At 36.8% G+C, this 18,652-nt stretch overlaps 1 protein-coding gene across 2 annotated transcripts in view; it reads left to right on the top strand.

Moving 5' to 3' along the window:
• Positions 1–1,560: 1,560 nt before the first annotated feature.
• LOC150078161 (protein regulator of cytokinesis 1-like) overlaps positions 1,561–18,652 on the top strand; it is a 185,713-nt gene continuing 168,621 nt past the window's right edge. For both annotated transcript variants that reach the window (XM_090384834.1, XM_090384835.1), the window contains exons 1-2: positions 1,561–1,661; positions 8,446–8,698. In XM_090384834.1, the coding sequence (XP_090240960.1) occupies positions 1,645–1,661; positions 8,446–8,698 (270 nt within the window). In that variant the 5' untranslated portion in view covers positions 1,561–1,644. The remainder of the gene's footprint in view (positions 1,662–8,445; positions 8,699–18,652) is intronic.

Raw genomic sequence — 18,652 nt, forward strand, 5'->3', positions numbered from 1 at the left:
AAACTTCATATCTGCCTGCACAATTACTCCCAGGTCTTTTTCATTTTCTACCATTTTAAGTGTAGTATCATATAGTTGGTACTTTTCTCTGGGGTTACTTCTACCCACATGCAGCACTATGCATTTGTCAAGTTAAACTTCAGTTGCCACTTCTTAGCCCATCTGCCCAAATTATCTAGATCCTGTTGCAGTAGCACACTGTCATTAACAACCCTGCCAACCTTTGTATTATCTGCAAAATTCGACACTAAGCCTGATATACCTTCATCAATATCATAGATAAATATACAAAACAACAGTGGAACCAACACCGAACCATGTGGGACTCCTCTAATAACATTAGTCCACGAAGAGCAGCACCCATTAATTACTACCCTCTGTCGTCTCCCACTTAACCATCCTTTTATCTATTGTAGCAATTTACCCTTAATACCATTTGGAAATCTCTGTTTTTATTTGTGGACCTTGAGGAATTTTAGTTTCACTACTGCATTCGTTTTCATCAGTTGTCCATTAATCAAGAAAGCCAGATGGTCATTTTGGCCCCCAGCCCTCTATGATGTACTCAAGATATGGTGATCCTTACGTGATAGGGCGATCACCTCCTTATCCCTAAGAATTATCTCTGAGGCCAAAATATATTGTGTCTTTTGTTACATTAATTATTCGGTTTTTTGTACCGCTGAAGAAGCCGAGCAGCTGGGCGTATACTGAATGAAACCTTTTACCTGAACTGACTACGTTTCCCACTTTGCAAAAAAATCCCATAAATGGACCTCGCATCATTCCTTGAATTCGACCTTAACATTTCTCCACTTGGTGTGTGACGACAGCGTTTACAACCACTGTTGTAAGTACCACTGGTGTGGCAGTAACTGTGTAAAATCTGGATAAAGCTTACTTTTAAGTGTTTAAGACTTCTCAAATAGTCCATTTGAGATTCAGATGGCTTCCTGGTTCGCTATCCTGTTTAACCAACTGGTACTGGTAAGCGTGTTTTTCTCAGCTGGCTGGTTTCTTGGTAGAGGTATGTGATGGCATATTGACTTCCTTGTGCTCTTCTTTTTTGTGAAAATATTTTAACTCCTTGGTAAACAAAAATTATTAATTTTTGTTTACGTTCCACTTAAAATTGAACAGGCGTTGTATTATCACAGTAATAAATCATAAATTATGTCGGCGTTTTTATGTAGCTGTAATTAATTTTCAAGTTGTTTTTTTATGCGTTCTTGTACCATTTGGCACAATTGGATTCACCACGAATGGTAGAGATAACATTGGTCTGGGACCTATGTTTTACCTGCTGGCAAATTCCTTGACTCTGAGGCATTTGTATAGCGGGCTACTGGTAACGGACGAAAAGCATGGTTCAATGGATGCTGTTCTTAAACTGAGGTCCTTTCAAGAGGGGCCTACTGTTTTATTTATTATTGTTTATTTTAATTGTATTTTTTAATTTTGCCTATTTCTGCTTATTTTTTCAAGTTTTTTTTTCCCTTAATTTTTTACTTACTACCAATAGGTGGCAGTACGTACTCTTTTCTAAATTGTCCAATAGGTATTTAACATTCTAAGTTTAAAAATTGTCATGTCGATAGTTTGTTTTATATCTGTATAAGTGTGTGATATATATGCATTATAGCAATGGATTCTAGTGTCAGGTTTGTGTGCTAATTGTTTTTATTGTTCTCTGTTACAATGTTTCTTTATTCTGTCGCTATTGGCCTCTTTTATTTAAGAATATTTAATGGATTCCATTGTTTTATATACTTTTTGCAATTTCGTTGATAACCACACAAACCAACTTTACAGACATATTCATGAATGGTTTCCTCAGTTGACAGTTGTGTTGAAAATCATAATGGTACTCACGAGAAGCTATGCTGTTTTCCCTCTTTTACAGTAAAAGTTTGAGCAAGTTCGGAAACGATTAAGTTTTAGGGCTGAACTGAAGAAGGCCTGAAAGATTAGTTTATTCCATGTCTAAAGGAGGAGATAAATATTTACACGCATCCGGCTCTCAATGATTTCTGACCTTGATTTTTGTTTGGCAATGATTAACGTCAGTATTGCATTAAAAATAAATGCTTTTAATTCAAAAATTAATTAATCTACACAAATTTTTATTGGAAACTATTATAGGATAATGTAACACTATAACTATTATACTGCCGTGTATGCGTTGAGAAGAAAGACAAAAGATAGTTGTTGGTTTTGGACTCGAATTTCTTCGAGTTGCGCAGGTTTCAGGAAATATATACAAAGGAAGGCGCTGCAAAGAGTAGAAGGAAAAAATAAAAATTTAGTTTGGTGAGTGTGAATGAATGTTGACTAACCCATGCATGTTTTTAAACTGGTTTGGAAGAATGAGTGTAGTTGATGCTAATCATAAAACGCACCCATTGAAATAAACAGTATTACCTCGCCTAACATGGCTTCAAACAGCACAGGCTTCACTATAACATGCTTTTCAATTAAGTTTAAGTCGAAAATTTACTGTACATATTAAAACTCATTCAATAGCCTGGACACGTACTCTACACATGCTGCATTGTCGTAGCCTAGGTACACATACATATATGCTGTGGTGCTAACTCTATTGTCTCACATGCACATGCGCCAGTAGCTCCCCTCAGACAGTCAGTGGCAACATGCAACAGTGTTCAGTATTTTTAATTCCATCCTGACGAGATGACGTAATAGATTTTCAAACTTTTCATATCACAATTTATTTTTTGCCCTTTTAAATATGATCGAAAATATATCTGCATCTTGGCTAGAATTCACTGCCAAACAACATGCGTTCTGTTTGGCAGCATGTTTTGCCCCATTTGGCAAATGATTTCGCTAGTTTTGAATCGCAAGTTCAGAAAATTGCTGAAGACATTATGAAGATCGGAAAAGACTTGGGATTCAAAACTTTGGATACTGCCAATGTATGTGACTGCATTGACTCACATGCAGATGACTTAGATGATGCAACTCTGCTTGAAATTGATGAGCAACCTGCATATGAAGAAGAGGAAAACAATTCTGAAGTGGCCCCAATAGAGTTTTCAACAGAATTGGAGAAAGTTTTTTTGGGCGGGGGGGGGGGGGTTGACATGGCCTGTGAGGCGATTATGAATGGAGATCTGAATGCTGACTATAGCATCAAGATATTGAAATTTCTACAAGACAAGATTTGATGCTACAAAGACTTGTATGCTGAGAAAAAGAAGAGACTTCACCAGACTTCATTATTGAAATACCCAAATAAGCAATAAAGTTTTTTCTCATCTCTCGTGAATTACCTTTTCATTAATAAAATTTATGCAATATTTTTTATTTCAAATCCTTTTAATTGGCTATCAAGCGCAAATTGTTTATAGATTTATTATAATTTGTTTATAGACCTGTTTCTCTGGTATGCATTCAAAGCCCATTATAATTATACCTCAGTCAGCACGGTTTCACGAAACGTGTAACACTTTCGGTACCAATTATCGCTGCTATGCGGAGTATTGCATGGAAGACTATTGTACAAATTGGAGCAGAATAATATTAAGGTTAAGTTGCTACAATGGATAAAAGGATGGTTGAGTGGGAGAAGACAGAGGGTGGTAAATGGGTGCTGCTCTTCGTGGACTAATGTTATTAGTGGAGTCCCACAGGGTTCGGTGTTGGGTCCTTTGTTGTTTTGTATATTTATCTATGATTTGTATATCAGGCTTAGTGTTGAAGTTTGCAGATGATACAAAGGTTGGCAGGGTTGTTAATGACAGTGTGCTACTGCAACAGGATCTATAAAATTTGGGCAGATGGGCTAAGAAGTGGCAACTGGAGTTTAACCTTGACAAATGCAAAGTACTGCATAGGGTAGAAGTAGCCCCAGAGAAACATACCAACTGTGTGGTACTACACTTAAGGTGGTAGAAAATGAAAAAGACCTGGGAGTAATTGTGCAGTCAGATATGAAGTTTTCTGAGCAATGCAGACAGGCTGCCAGGGCAGGTCATGGGGTTTTGTCAATGATATATAAGAATTTTGCTAGCAGGGAAAAGGAGACGATTGTTCCTCTGTATAAGGCAATGGTCAGGCCACGTCTTGAGTACTGCGTACAGGGGTCTGGAGGCCTCATTTTAGGAAGGATGTAGATTTGCTTGAGCGTGTACAGAGAAGGGCAACAAGATTGGTGAGGGGAATGAAGGGATCCTCTTGCCAAGAGAGGCTTAAGTTCTGCAAATTGCAGTAGCAGGAGACTAGGCTCCTGCACGGTAATCTGATTGAGGTGTATAAGGCCTTGAATGGGTTGAGCACATTGAATTCTGATGGGATCCTTCCACTTGTTCACATTACCTAAGGGGGCATAAATTCCAATTAAGAAAAGACAGATGTAGAATAGATGTGCGGAAATTTGCCTTTAGCCAGCGGGTGGTTAATTGCTGGAACAAACTTCCATCTGTCGTTGTGGAAGTTGATAGGTTGAATAAATTTAAGGAGGAACTGGACAGGCATTTGGAGGGAATGGTGTGATTTTTTTTTTTTTTTTTTTTTTTTTGGCTGATGCTGCATAAGTTCATACACTTGCTTTCTTGCATAACATGCCACTACTACTACTATTGCTGTACGTAGAAAAGGGATTCAGTTGAAAGTAAACATCTAAGTTAGAGAGTGCAGTGAATTTGTAAGAGAGTAATCATTAATTAACCAGAATGCTCATTTTACAAGAGTAGGAGTTTGAGAGGTTTTTGGAGCACCACTCCAGGTGTTGGGATAGTAAAATAAAAAAAAGTTAAACTGCAGCCATTATCAATCCACTGCAGGATGGAAGCCTCCCCAGCGATTCATGTCGAGGAAAATGGGCCACAATCTGCCATGCTGGTGAAGTGTATGTTGGCAGATCTACTGTATTTAGCAGTCAGGTGCTTGAATCCTGGTCTACTCAGTGTGCTACTGCATTCCTACTCCTGACCATTTGGCTATGGAGGATAGTATTTCATGGTGAATTGGGGTACTGATTTTTGGAGTCAGGAGCTGTTTAGAAGAAAAGTAAAACTGAGAGCAGAAGATAAGCAGAGCTTTTCTTTTTTCAATGCAAAGGAATCAGTATTTGTGACATGCTCACACCAAAAAATTAGTCAACATTGTCCCATGTAAAGATATGTCCTTTTCAATGGCCTGGTTATACAATAAAATCTTACTAATTTCAGAGCCTCTATAATTCAAATTTATTTTTTTTTATGTACATATTATTTATGCAAACCAGAGATTTTTCCTAAGCAAGAGTTTAATGATATAGTTCTTTTTGTTGTTCAACAGTTTACTTTGTACAAGAAGTAAAATTATTTCTTAAAATGATTTTATTTCTTGTAAAAATCATTTTAAGAAAGTTTCAAATATTAAATGCAAATGAAAACATTTAGACATTAATTAATCACAACCCCTGTGTCTCCTACTCTGCAGCCACCATTTAAGGATTCTTCCTGTGTCTGTCTCCTACCCTGTGACTCATTAAGGAATTTCCTATGATTCCAACACATTCCAGCATGTAGAATAACTTTTCTGTTTGTACTGAGTCAAATGCTTTGCTTAAACCCAAGAATTTTTAAATTATTTCTTACCTTCAGTTCATGAGTGACTATAAATATAGCTTACCAGTTTGGCTAAACATTTCTCTTCACAAAGTTGTGCAGTATTTCCTTTAGCAATCCATTATTATCCAGCTGATCCTGTACTGAACTCTTGATCATCGATTCCATGATTTTCCCTACCACTGAACTTGAACTGACTGGTCGGTCATTACCCTCTTAGAACTATTTTTATGTACTGGTGATACATTCACTTCTCCAATCCAAGGGAATTTGTTTAGAGTCCAAAGGTGCCTCCATAATTAAACAATGGTTCAGTACACGTCTTGCTGCCTCCCTAAAAAAAAAACTGGGTTTATGCCATCAACTTAATTGTTGCCGCCTTCGCAGTCAGGTGGACAGGAGCAGCAGTGTGTAGCCCATGCTTCTTGATTAGACCGTGGTTCGAGCCCATGACCACCAAATACGGACGATGCAGAAAGGTCAGGGAATGACCACCGCATATCCCTGGAGCAGTATGGCCTTAGTTGCTAATGCTCCTAAAAACCAAATAACAAACAACAACAATATGAAAGTTCTAATAATCTTCTGAAATTTCAATATTGCTAACCTCATATTTCCAGCTCACTTGCATAGCTTACTCTCACTACGAAGGGCCTTTCCTTCTGTAAATATCAATGCAAAGTGCCTGTTCAATTCTTCTGAAATAGCTGTTAGTTAAGACTTTTCCACACCCATCACACAAGAGTCCATTCTGATTCATTCTTCTCTTAGTATTCACATACATGAAAAAATACCTGCCCCCTTTCTTTACTAGCCTGCGATTTCTCTTAATCTGCCTTGGCCAACTTAAACTTTTCTGTGGTATTATTACAGATATATTCATAGCTGCTATATGCTTCAGTACTTTTCATCACTCTGTAGCTGTTCCATGCTATATTTTATTTTATTTATTTATTTTTTTTGAATTGGGATATGTTATGCACAGAGCAAGTATATATGCTTTCTGCATATATACTGCTTTGACTCTCTCCAGTCATTAGCTGGCGGGTGGAGTGGAGGTAGTGAGATTATATACTACAGGGTGTTCGAAAAGTTTGGAACCACTAAGAACTATCTCCACCCTTTCATCTAGTGTTAATGCCATTTTTCACCTGTAAAAAAAAAAACATTTTTACCATTGATTCCAGATGTTTTGGACACCCTGTAGTTAATGTGGATACTTTCTGGAGTGCTACCACTAAGTTTGTTACAGTGGACTATTTAGCGGCCAGGCTGCAAAACTGTTTCAAAAATGTACCCTTCATATGTAAGGAATGTTGGATCTTGTTATGATGCCCATCATAACCTTAAAACACATCAGTTATGTGCATGATGGAAGATATGGTGGTTGCCGGAGCTTTAGTCTGGAGACCAAATATGGTGCAGATAAGCAAAGGGGAAAGTATTGCACCAGATAAGTCGTATATCACCTAGTATTGCCTGGTGACAGAGGGGTGGTTATCCCTCTGTGTGATGTGGATGCCACACAATGCTTGATGTATAAGAAAACTGTAGTTTGTTCATATTCTCAAGTATTTGTATCACAAGGCATGTGCAGATCCATCTCTGTGCATCGAAGTATGGAAGACTTGACCTGGAAGTGCTTATCTTTTCTTTAGAAATCTGAAGAAATACTTGTATGGACATTAATTTTCAAAGTGATGATTTCAAGGAAGCAGTAAATGGCTATTTAGACCCAAAACAAGGTGCCTTCTGTTTTCATATCTTTTCTCTTTGCCCTCAAAATGGAGGAAGCATTGAATTCAAGGGGATGTATATTGAGAAAAAAAATTAGGCTATGTTGTTTCATTGTTACTGAGGTAGATAACTTTTGGAGTAAACCCTCATTATCATAATGTAATTCTTGATACCCAACATCAACATGTAGTGCAGCCTCAATGGAAGTGGTGTTGGGAACGTGTCTTACTGAATAGCTGCTTAACAGGAGATCATGTTGAAACTTACTTTGTGATGCAGTAACATCATGTCATGCTTTCAGTTTTATTTACAGCAGGATGATGCACTGCTGTGCTTTAGCCTTACTGGGCACTAGTGTGTAGATAACTTTTTGTGTGGATGATTGGTCAAAGGGGACCAGTATTTGTAATGAATGTGTATCCATTTCTCACTATATTATATGTTCACTCTAGCGTACACCACTGTATTGCAATGTGTGAGCAACGAGATGGACACCGGTTTTGTACATAAAGTGTACAGAAAAATCCATTGCAACTGGATAAATAATTTTTGAACTATACATTTCATTATAACTAAATTAAAAATGAAGTGAAAAGGCGTGATCAATTTTTGAGAAGATACAGGACCAATGCATATCAACAGGGGAGAGCCTGTTTCTGCCCATATTCAGCAATTGGTTAAATATAGGAATGTTCATACACCAAATTTAAGTGTGCATGCATACAAACCTTTCTTGTTGAAAGTTGGTGTATGTAGTCATGTATGCCTACACCTATTATTTCTGAGTTATTACTACATTTAATACATACAGCATTTGCATAATACATAGATGACAAGAAGTACATCTATGGGGGGGGGGAATGTTTTGGTAGTGTTATCCGGCCTTACTATATTATCTGTGGGGGCAAAGAGATTAATTTTTCATGATCAGTTCAAGGAATGTATCGTATAAAAATTCAAGAAATACCTGTATTATATTATCTTCAAGAATTACATCTGCTTTCAAGTAATGGTAGTAATACTGTCTACTTGCACATTAGGTATGAATTTTATGTCCTATACATCTGTTTTGTACTTTATTAATGTCACAATACAGTATATTGATTGAGATATAATTCTTTATTATATTTTCTAGAGAAATGGAGGAGGAACTATCCAGAGAGTTCCATACATCTATGGATAACTTATTTTCGCTTTGGGATGAAATTGGAATTGATAATGAGCAAAGACAGGAACGCAGAAATGTGGTAATGAGCCACCTACGCAGTTTACTTAAAGAAATGGTTGAAGAGGAGGATAATCTGCGTAAGAGATTGTTATTAAGTGTTCAAAATTATCGACAAGAATTGGCAAACCTTTGTCAGACGCTTTCTCTTCCACTATATGAAGTAAGTTAATTAGTAGAAAATGAATTTCAGCAAGTTACATTTTTAGTGACACCCCACTACTGATGGTGCCATTTACTCATTGGTACTCTCAAAAATAATGTTCCTGCATTAATTGTTATCACTGATTAAAATTATGAAAATTTTTAATACCTTCCTAAATGTAGTTAAACTTTTACTGCAATAGTTCCTGAAGTGATTTGATTTTCTTATGGTTTTTTATACTGAAATAGTAGAAGTAGTAATAATGGAGGCATGTGATGCATATGTAGCATCAACCCCCCCCCCCAATTTCACACATCCATTCCCTCGAAAAGTTTGTCCAGTTCCTCCTTGAATTTATTTAAGCTATCAACTTCCACAACAACAGATGGAAGTTTGTTCCAACAATTTACCACCCGCTGGCTAAAGGCTAATTTCCGCACAAATATTCTACAACTGTTCTTCTTCAATTTGAATTTATACCCCCCGCCACCCACGGTTCATAATCTGAGCAAGTGGAAGAATCCCATCAGAATTCAACATGCTCAACCCATTCAGGCCTTATATACCTTAATCAGATCACCTTGCAGGTGCCTAGTCTCCAGCCGCTGCTGGAGACTAGGCACCTGCAAGGTGATCTGATTGGGCACGAGAATATGTCAGATGCCCTGTCACTATTTTTGTAACTATTTGGATTTTTCTTGAAGAATGGCATAGTACAGCAGGCCCTCGTTATAACGCAGTTCGCTTTACACTGATACACTGATTCGTTATAATGCTGTTCTTATATTATAACCCGTATCTGACTATAATTTTGTCACAAATTGCTATAACGCTCTTTTACAGATTGAATTTTGGCATATTTAACGAAATCGTTTCATTTGATGGAGTTGCTAGCTTGAAAATGAATAGCAAAACAGCATTAAAACGCTTCCCGTGCAGACTTGAGAAATTTTCCCATGCTCAATGAAATTTTCTCGTATGCTAATTTAATTGCAGTACAGTGACTTGTTACATAGTTCCGAGATCAACATTTTAAAAAATGTTGAAGTATATTGCTTGTAATATTTGCGTTATATGCATTTATCCGAAGTATAGTCATCACTCAGTACAGTAACGGACAGTTTACTCAAACATTGTATCATAATTAATGCAACCAATGCAGTAACATTTTCGAAGAGTTAATAATGGCAGATAAGAATGAAAAAGCAACGACGTCTGGATGCAGTATGAGACTACAAATGTAAGAAAAAGACTGAATTTGAAAATTAAATTAGACGTTTTGAAGCAAAGCGATTCTGGTCAACGACAAGCGGATGTGTGCCATAGTTTAGGACTGGCAAGTTTAACTATAAGAACAATTATAAAAAATATTAAAGAATTAATTTTGGCAGCGGGAAAGACAGCTATTCCACTGCAAGCAACTAGGGCTAGGTCGGCTCTTAGGATTGAAATGGAGAGACTTTAACTAATTTCATTGACGATATAATATCCAATGCAGAATTCAGTTAAGTTAAATATTATAAAAAAATTAAAAGAGAGAGAGAGAGAGAGAGAGAGAGAGAGAGAGAGAGAGAGAGAGAGAGAGAGATTAGCCTATATGATGATCTGAAGAAAACTCGCCTAAAAAAAAAATGTGGAACCATTTAAAACTAGTAAGGGCTGGTTGAATAGATTTAAAATCCAGGGAGAGCCACAAGTGCAGATCAAGGAGCTGAAACTTTCAAAAAAGAACTTATTAAAATTATTGAAGAGGGGTATTATGTGTTATACTTCTCAACACGTTTTTAACATAGATGAAGCAAAACTTTTTTGGAAACGAATGCCTAAAAGAAGTTTCATATTGAAAGAAGAAAAAAACATGCCTGGTTTCAAAGCTGCGAAGGATTGGTCGACTTTATTGTTGGGTGGTAATGCTGCGGGGGATTTAAAATTAAAACCCGTTTTAGTTTACCAGGAAGATTACCAAAGTAAAACCCAAAATTGACACATTTTTTCATGATTAAATTAATCAATTAAAATCAAGTTAGATCAATTAAATTTATGATTTTAATTGGAATTTTAAGTTTAATTTTGATACATAAGTAGTTACCACATAATTATATACATATGTAATGCAGAATATTTTATATGTACAAATATTTGAATATTAAATATTTTGACCGATATTTGTGCATCTTTTCGTTTATTATTGATTAGGAAATATCCTACGGCACTGACCGCAACTCACAAATACATATGTTACCTTATGGGAATGAGGTGCTCGCTTAGCGCTTTCCGGAACGAATTATCAGTGTTAAGCGGGAGTCACCTCTACTGGACAAGCACCAATGCTGTTTGTTTAAAGTTTCGTGTTACTTTCCCACTAGGTCAGTAAACCTTTACTGTCTTACAATAGTTGTTTTTGAAAGATTTCAAAAACAACTATTGTATTTAAACTATTTCGTTTAACTATTTAAACCATTACGACATATTAATGACAGTTAAACTATTTCGTTTAACTGTCGTTAAATGAAACCTGGAAATCTTTCAAAATGGCCACTACTTTGTGGCAAACAATATATGTAGTTTCTTCCAAATTTTGCTACGAAGGGCCAAATTTGAAATAAGCCTGAAAATGGAAGTAACTAATAGAATCAAATATACATAATATATGTTTTAATTTTTAATAATATGTTTATGCACAATAAGTGCCATTATATTTGTTCGTGTGCATGTTGAAATTTAATGCACTTAATGGTCTTTTAAATTGTAAAATGGATGAGACTGAAAGACTGTTTCTATTTTATGTTTAATACATACACTGGCCAAAAAATACGAAACCTTTGTATTAAGACAGTCACAGACAGAAGAAATGCAACTAGATGCAAAGAAAACTGTGATGTGGGGTGATGACGTTACCTTGTTGAGTATAAAGACTGCACAGGCTGTTCGAATGCAGTGATTTGAAGCTAGAGTGGGGAAAACGTGTGATCTATCAGGCTTTGAAAAAGGCCTTGTGTGCACATTTAGCAGGAAACCATGTTATGTGTATTGATTCAAGAAACAATAGACATAACTGGTTCCTCAAAAGCATCCACCTCAAAGGTTTTTAATGATTGGAAAGCAAGTGGTTCTTACACATTTCAAAGGCAAAAGTGTGGCAGAAAAACAATACTTCAAAAGCGAAGCCCTAAGGAGCACTGTATGGAAAAATATTACATCCAGTATGCAGCAAAAAACATCTGAATCCAACTATGCAGAGGAAATTGGGTATTATGCATAGTATGCATTTCCTCTGCATAGTATGCAACCCATACTATGCAGAGGAAATTGGGTATTGGCAGCTGCCTGCATATCTTTTTTTCGAAGAAAAAAAAAAACTGCTTGCAGTGGTTCCAAGAATGTTGTGATTGAACAGTGGAAGAAAGTCATATCAAGAAAGTCAGAAAAATCATGATACACTATTTTACACCAGTATTTCTCAGCCTTTTTTTTAATTTTCATCCCCTAAAGGGCTTTTTTAGACAATTTTTTTCCTAATCGTCCCCATGAAAATTTAAAAAGAAAATACTTTATACTTAATCTTTTTATTCAGTGGGGTCCCTGATCCTGATGCTTCTTACCTAAAAATTCAATGTTTGGTATGATGTTATTAAGTTTAATTCTAACGTCTCCTCTTGAATATTAGTATTAGTAATGGCCACATGGTGCAAGAAAGCCTATATGCTGCGCCGGCCAAAAAAAAAAAAAAAAAACCGAATAAAACAATGATAATAAAATTAAAATAAATAATTAATAATAATTAGTAAAAGAAAAGGAAATTAAACCTATCATCCTATGTGCTTCCCTGACCCGAAGATACTATCCAGATGACCTTTGAATTTCCCCAAACTGTCAGCCTCTACCACCCATATAGGCAACTTATTCCAGTAATTTATAACTTGTTGGCTAAAATAAAACTTCCTGTAGTCCAGTCTAAACATTTCCCCCTGTAACTTGAATTTATGTCCCCTAGTTCTAGCATCATTTATAACCTCAAATTCTGTCCTCATTCATTTTACTGATGCCTCTCAGAGCCTTAAACACCTCAATCAAATCTCCTCTAAGGTGTCTAGTTTCCAAACTCTGCAACCCACATATTCGAAGTCTTTCTTCATAAGGACGCCCTTTTGCTGATCTCACCAGGCGAGTTACCCGTCTTTGCACCCTTTCAAGAAGCTCAATGTCTTTCTTTAGGTGCGGTCTCCAACTTGAACACAGTATTCCAAGTGTGGTCTTACAAAAGCCTTATATAATGGGATTATCACGTCCCTATCTCTACTTGCAGAAGTTCTATAGATCATCGATAGGACACCATGGGCCTTCCTTGCAACCTGTTTACAATGCTCAGAGAATTTCATGTCTGACCGTATTGTAACACTCAAGTCCCTTTCTTCCAGTACTGGGTTTAGTTGAACTCCACCAAGTGAATAAGTTATTTTGGGATTATTGTTGTTACACTTTGTTGGATTAAAGCATTGCTGCCATTTTTCTGACCATTCCTGAAGTCTATCTAGGTCTCTCTGAAGAAGCTCAGCTTGACAGTGATCATTAACTACTCTACCAATTTTAACATCATCTTCAAATTTAGACATCACACCCTCTATCCCTTCATCGATGTCGTTTATGAAAATTAAACATATATAAAAATAAAACAGTGGTCCTAATACTGATCCTTGGGAACCCCACTTCTTACATCAACCCAATCTGAGGAATAGCCATTTATCACAACCCTCTGCCTTCTGCTCTGAAGCCATCCTGCTATCCATCTAAGGATTTTCCTAGTGATTCCAACCTGTTCCAGCTTATAAAGCAACCGCTCATGTGGGTGAGTCAAAAGCTTTGCTGAAATCTAAATAAACAATGTCGAAATTTTTCCCTAAATCCAGCTCATGAGTGACCCTTTCAAAATAGCGAACCAGATTTGTTAAATGTGATTTTCCCTTTACAAAACCATGCTGAGTATCCTTGAGAATTTCAATTCGATCCAAATGATCCTGAATTCCATGATTTTCCCTACCACTGAAGTCAGACTGACAGGTCGATAATTTCCCACTTCACTCTTAGAGCCACCCTTATGTATGGGAGATACATTGGCACTTTTCCAATCCAAGGGAATCCAGAGTCTAGTGATGCTCGCATAATTAGCCTCAATGGTTCAATGCACTCACTTGCCACCTCCCTTAAGGTTATAGGGTATATTCCATCAACTCCAGGAGCCTTACTGGCCTGTAGGCTCGAAAGTTTTTTTCATTAAATAATCTTCTGAAATTTCAGTATTATTAATTACATATTTTTCAACTTCACTCCCACAATTTCCCATTTTCACAAAAGGTTTTTCATTTGTAAATATCGATGCAAAATAACTGTTGAGTTCATCTGCAACGGCAGCTGGTGTATTTAATACTATCCTCTTTCCCTTACGTAAAGGTCCAATCTGGTTTGTCCTGCTCTTCTTGGCATTTATATATGTGAAGAATTCCTTATCCCCCCCCTCTTTTCTCTGTTTGCTAGTGATTTCTCATAAACTGCCTTTGCCTGTTGAACCTTTTCTGTGGCTCTATTACAGATCATCTTGTAGCTGTTATAGGCTTCAGTACTTTTTATTGCTCTGTAACCTTTCCATGCCACCTTTTTCTGCTCAAGTAATGTGGCAACTTCACTATTCATCCAATTTGGAACCCTCTTCATGGAGTATTTTTTTTTTTTAATGGTAAATACGCATTCAAGACATTTGTGATTAATGTTTTAAAAGCATACCACAGTTCAAATGTATTCATTCTCTGTGCGATATCTACCCAGTTAATAGAGGCAATGTAGTACTTTAAGGCATCATAATTTCTTTTTCTGAAATTAAAACCGATTCCTTTGCCTTTTACTGCTGCTACCTCTCTCTCATCATCATCCACCGTAGAACTCCGTGATCACTTCCTGCTACTGGTTCCTCTACTGTCAGCCCTGTTATGTCATCTGATTCATGGGTGATGATGAGGTCTAGGATATTCTTTTCTCTAGTACTTTCCCTGACATGTTGATACAAGTAACAGTCATCTAGTTGATTTAAAAATTTTGTTCCCCATGTAGAGTTTCCTTCCCATTTACTCCAATCAATTAGAGGCAAATTGAAATCACCCTAATAAGACATTGACGCTTACTTGCCCATTCCATTTGCATGTAGAGGCTTTCGTCATAATCTTCACAATCACTTGGTCTGTAGATTATTCATACTCTTATTATGCCTTTGGTTCCAACTATCTCACACCATACAGATTCTATATTAGCATGTGAAACATCTGAATCCGGGAAAGCTATCGTCACACACAGGCCGCTTCTGATAAGAAGCATTACCCCACCACCCCTTCTATCTATCCTATCCTTCCTAAATACATTAGACAAGCTGTACTGAAACTCATCATCCCCAATTTCCGGGTGGCACCACATATCCGTAAACCCTATTATGTCCGCATTACTTGTTTTAACCAGCAGTTCGAATTCGCTCATTTTATTGACGACACTTCTAACATTACTATATAAACAATTAAGACTTACATTAAGACTTACTGTTCTTGTATATTTAACAACCCTAACACAACCATTGAAGTTTTTTTAGGCTCTCTTCCCTGGCATTAGCTACCCGCTCACTTGAAACGTTTCTGACCCCAGAACATCTAGATAATATGTCCAGTTGGGGTAACAGATAAGAACTCTTGAGGTATGTGAAAGAGTTGCATTGACCAATATTATCAGATAAATGCGTGCCAGTATTACCCACAACCCCCTAACTAGCAGTTTCCCTGAACCTTTAAGGTATCCTCAATAATACTGGCAAAAACTTTTGCACCACCTTTGTTTAAGTGTATCTCGTCTGTACAAAACAAATTCCTTCTACCTACAAGTGTGGGCCATGCTGATAGAAATTTCCCTCCTAAAGCCTTGCAGAGTCCTTCAAGTGTTGAGTTAATCCACAAGGCTTTTAACATATAATCCCTCCTATTGTGTCTGGGCAGAATTGCAGACACATAGACATTGTGGCCTAGCTCGTGGCATTTCCTCAGCATGGTCCTGTATTTTTCCAACAAATCGTCAGATTGTGTACGTTTAATGTCATTAATAATATAATAATACTCTCTAATAATATAATAATGAATAATAATAATATTAATATTCATTAATAAGAATAATAATATTCTCTTTACCCCCCTTAAAATCTGACAATCTGTTGGTGACATCATTAATAGTTGCTCCCAGCAGACATACCCTGGTTCTACTCCACCTATCCTTATTACAAAAAATATTCCCCGTTTCCCTGACAATGGAGTCTCCTAATAAAACAACGTCCTTTTTAACCAGAGTAGTTTGCACTTGGTTTTTCTGTTTTGAGGCCCAAATCTGGTGTGCATCACTTGGTAGATCGCTAGAGTCTTGAGTTCCTGACGAGCTCCCAGATGCATTATTCTCGATGGCAAGTACCCGTGTTTTCAGGGTCTCATATCAGGAACATATCAATTATGTTTCTTTCCTTTTTTAATATTTTATGTGCTGAACTAAAACCGCTTTAAACCATATAAGATGTTGGAAAACAAAGAAGTACTTTAGCCATTTCAGACCTCATTGTTGGATAAAGAAGTTTAGTTGTTTTTGATCCTCACAACTCAGCCATTCCATCTTTTTCTTTTTTTTTTTTTTTTTATGAAAACCCCAAACACGAAAGGTATCAAAACCTATAGTACTTAGTACCATGCATGGGTTGAAGGAGAAGTATGGGATTTTTCGAATTTATTATTATTATTATTATTATTACTACTACTAGCCATATAGTGCAAGGAAGCCTGAGGCTTATGCTGCACCAGCTAAAAAAAATTTCCAAGTTACCCTGAGAGAGAGAGAGAGAGAGAGAGAGAGAGAGAGAGAGAGAGAGAGAGAGAGTCAGAAGTAAAAGGGAATCGCCAGGAAAGAGAAGAATGATGATATCCAGCTCAGGACCCTGGGTGCACCAAGCCCATACTCACCAGATGTGAGCCCCTGGGGTAAATTATATTTGCATTCTTCATTACATTTTAATTCAATGAGTTCTTCTGCACTAGCAGACCTGGCATTGCATCCAGTTGGATCTAACATCCATGGCTTCACTTCAGAAGAAAATAAATCTGAAAATCTATTTTTCATTTCATCTTTTAAAGAACACAAATGATCTGAATAATTGTTAAGATCATTCTCAGTGAGAGATTCATTGATTTCAGCTAACCATACCATGAAATTTTCTCATTAAATTGTTTTCAAATATTTCAAGTTTTTCAATGAAGGCTTTTAATATGTGCTTGCAGTCTATCACTGTAATTAATTTCTCTTGAAGTTGAAGTGATACTTCATTAAGTTTTCGAAAAATCCAAGTCATATAGTACTGTATATGTTGTTTTTGTGTTTCCCGATCTCCTTTGCTAAATCTGTCTCCTTTTGCTTTCTAAAAAACTAATTATCAGAAACTAATTATCACATCAAAAAGATTTACAAATTTTGTTACAGTTTCCTTTAGAAAGCCATCTTCTGTATGTAAAACAAGCCTCACATATGTTCTTCATTATCAACACAAAAATTTCTGAAAAGGTGATCATATTTGCAATGTGACTTTATTTTATTGATGGTTTTAATAATGATACTGAGAGATTGATAAAGAACTGGACTAATATTTTTTGCAACCAGATGATGTCGTTGCACAGTGCAGTGTATTGTGGCGCCTCGTTAGCCAGGTGGGAAGGAGCAGCAGTGCGTAACACACACTTCTTCATTAGACCGGGGTTTGATTACGTCACCACCAAATATGGAGGATGCGGAAAGGTCAGGGAATGACCACCGCATATTCCCGGAGCAATATGGCCTTAGTTGCTAATGCTCCTAAAAACCAAACAACAAACAAACAAGAAGTGTATTGCAAGAATTACAGGACAATTCTTCCTTTAGATGAGCTTATAAAACCTTTGTCTTCCAACCATGGAGGTAGTACCATCAGTGACACAGGATATCAAATTTTGCAATGATATTTGTTTTTACAGCAGCAAAACATGGACGATCCAGTACAGTCAGTTTCTGTAGATTTTACAAACATCTCTTCTTGCAATTTACAATCATCATCGAAATTAGCATTAGTAAAGGCACATGATACAAGAAAGTAAGCTCATATAGCATATGAGCTTACTTTCACAAAAAAAAACAAATCTTCTAATTTCACCCATCCACTCACTCCAAATGTTTGTCTAGCTCTGCCTTGAATCTATTTAAGCTATCAACTTCTACAACGACAGATGGAAGTTTGTTCTAGCAATCAACTACACACTGGCTAAAGGCAAACTTCTGCACATCTATCCTACAACTGTCTTTCCTCAATTTGAATTTATGCCCTCTCAGGTGATTATTATGAGCCAGAGGAAGAATCCCATCAGCATTTAGCATGCTCAAACCATTCAAGGCTTTATACACCTCAGTCAGATCATCTTGCAGGTGCCTAGTCTCCAGACATTGTAATTTGCAAAACTTAAGCCTTTCTTCATAAGAGCAACCCTTTGTTCCATTCACTAATCTTGTTGCCCTTCTCTGCACTTGCTCCAGCAGCTCTACATCCTTCCTAAAATGAGGCCTCCAGACCTGTATACAGTACTCAAGGTGTGGCTTGGCCATTGCCTTATACAAGGGGATAATCACCTCCTTATCCCTGCTAGAAAAAATCCTGTATATCATTGACAAGACATGATGGGCTACTCTTGCAGACCATCTGCACTGCTCAGAAAACTTCATATCTGCCTGCACAATTACCTCTAGGTCCTTTTCATTCTCTACCATTGTCAGTGTAGTACCACACAGTTGATACCTTACTCTGAGGTTACTGCTTCCCATATGTAGTACTTTACATTTGTCAATGTTAAACTTCAGTTCCACCGCTCAGCCTATCTGTTCAACTTT

Source organism: Mastigoproctus giganteus, chromosome 11 (genome assembly GCF_048544385.1).
Source record: "Mastigoproctus giganteus isolate SK-2022 chromosome 11, ASM4854438v1, whole genome shotgun sequence".
NCBI classification, from domain to species: Eukaryota; Metazoa; Arthropoda; class Arachnida; order Uropygi; family Thelyphonidae; genus Mastigoproctus; species Mastigoproctus giganteus.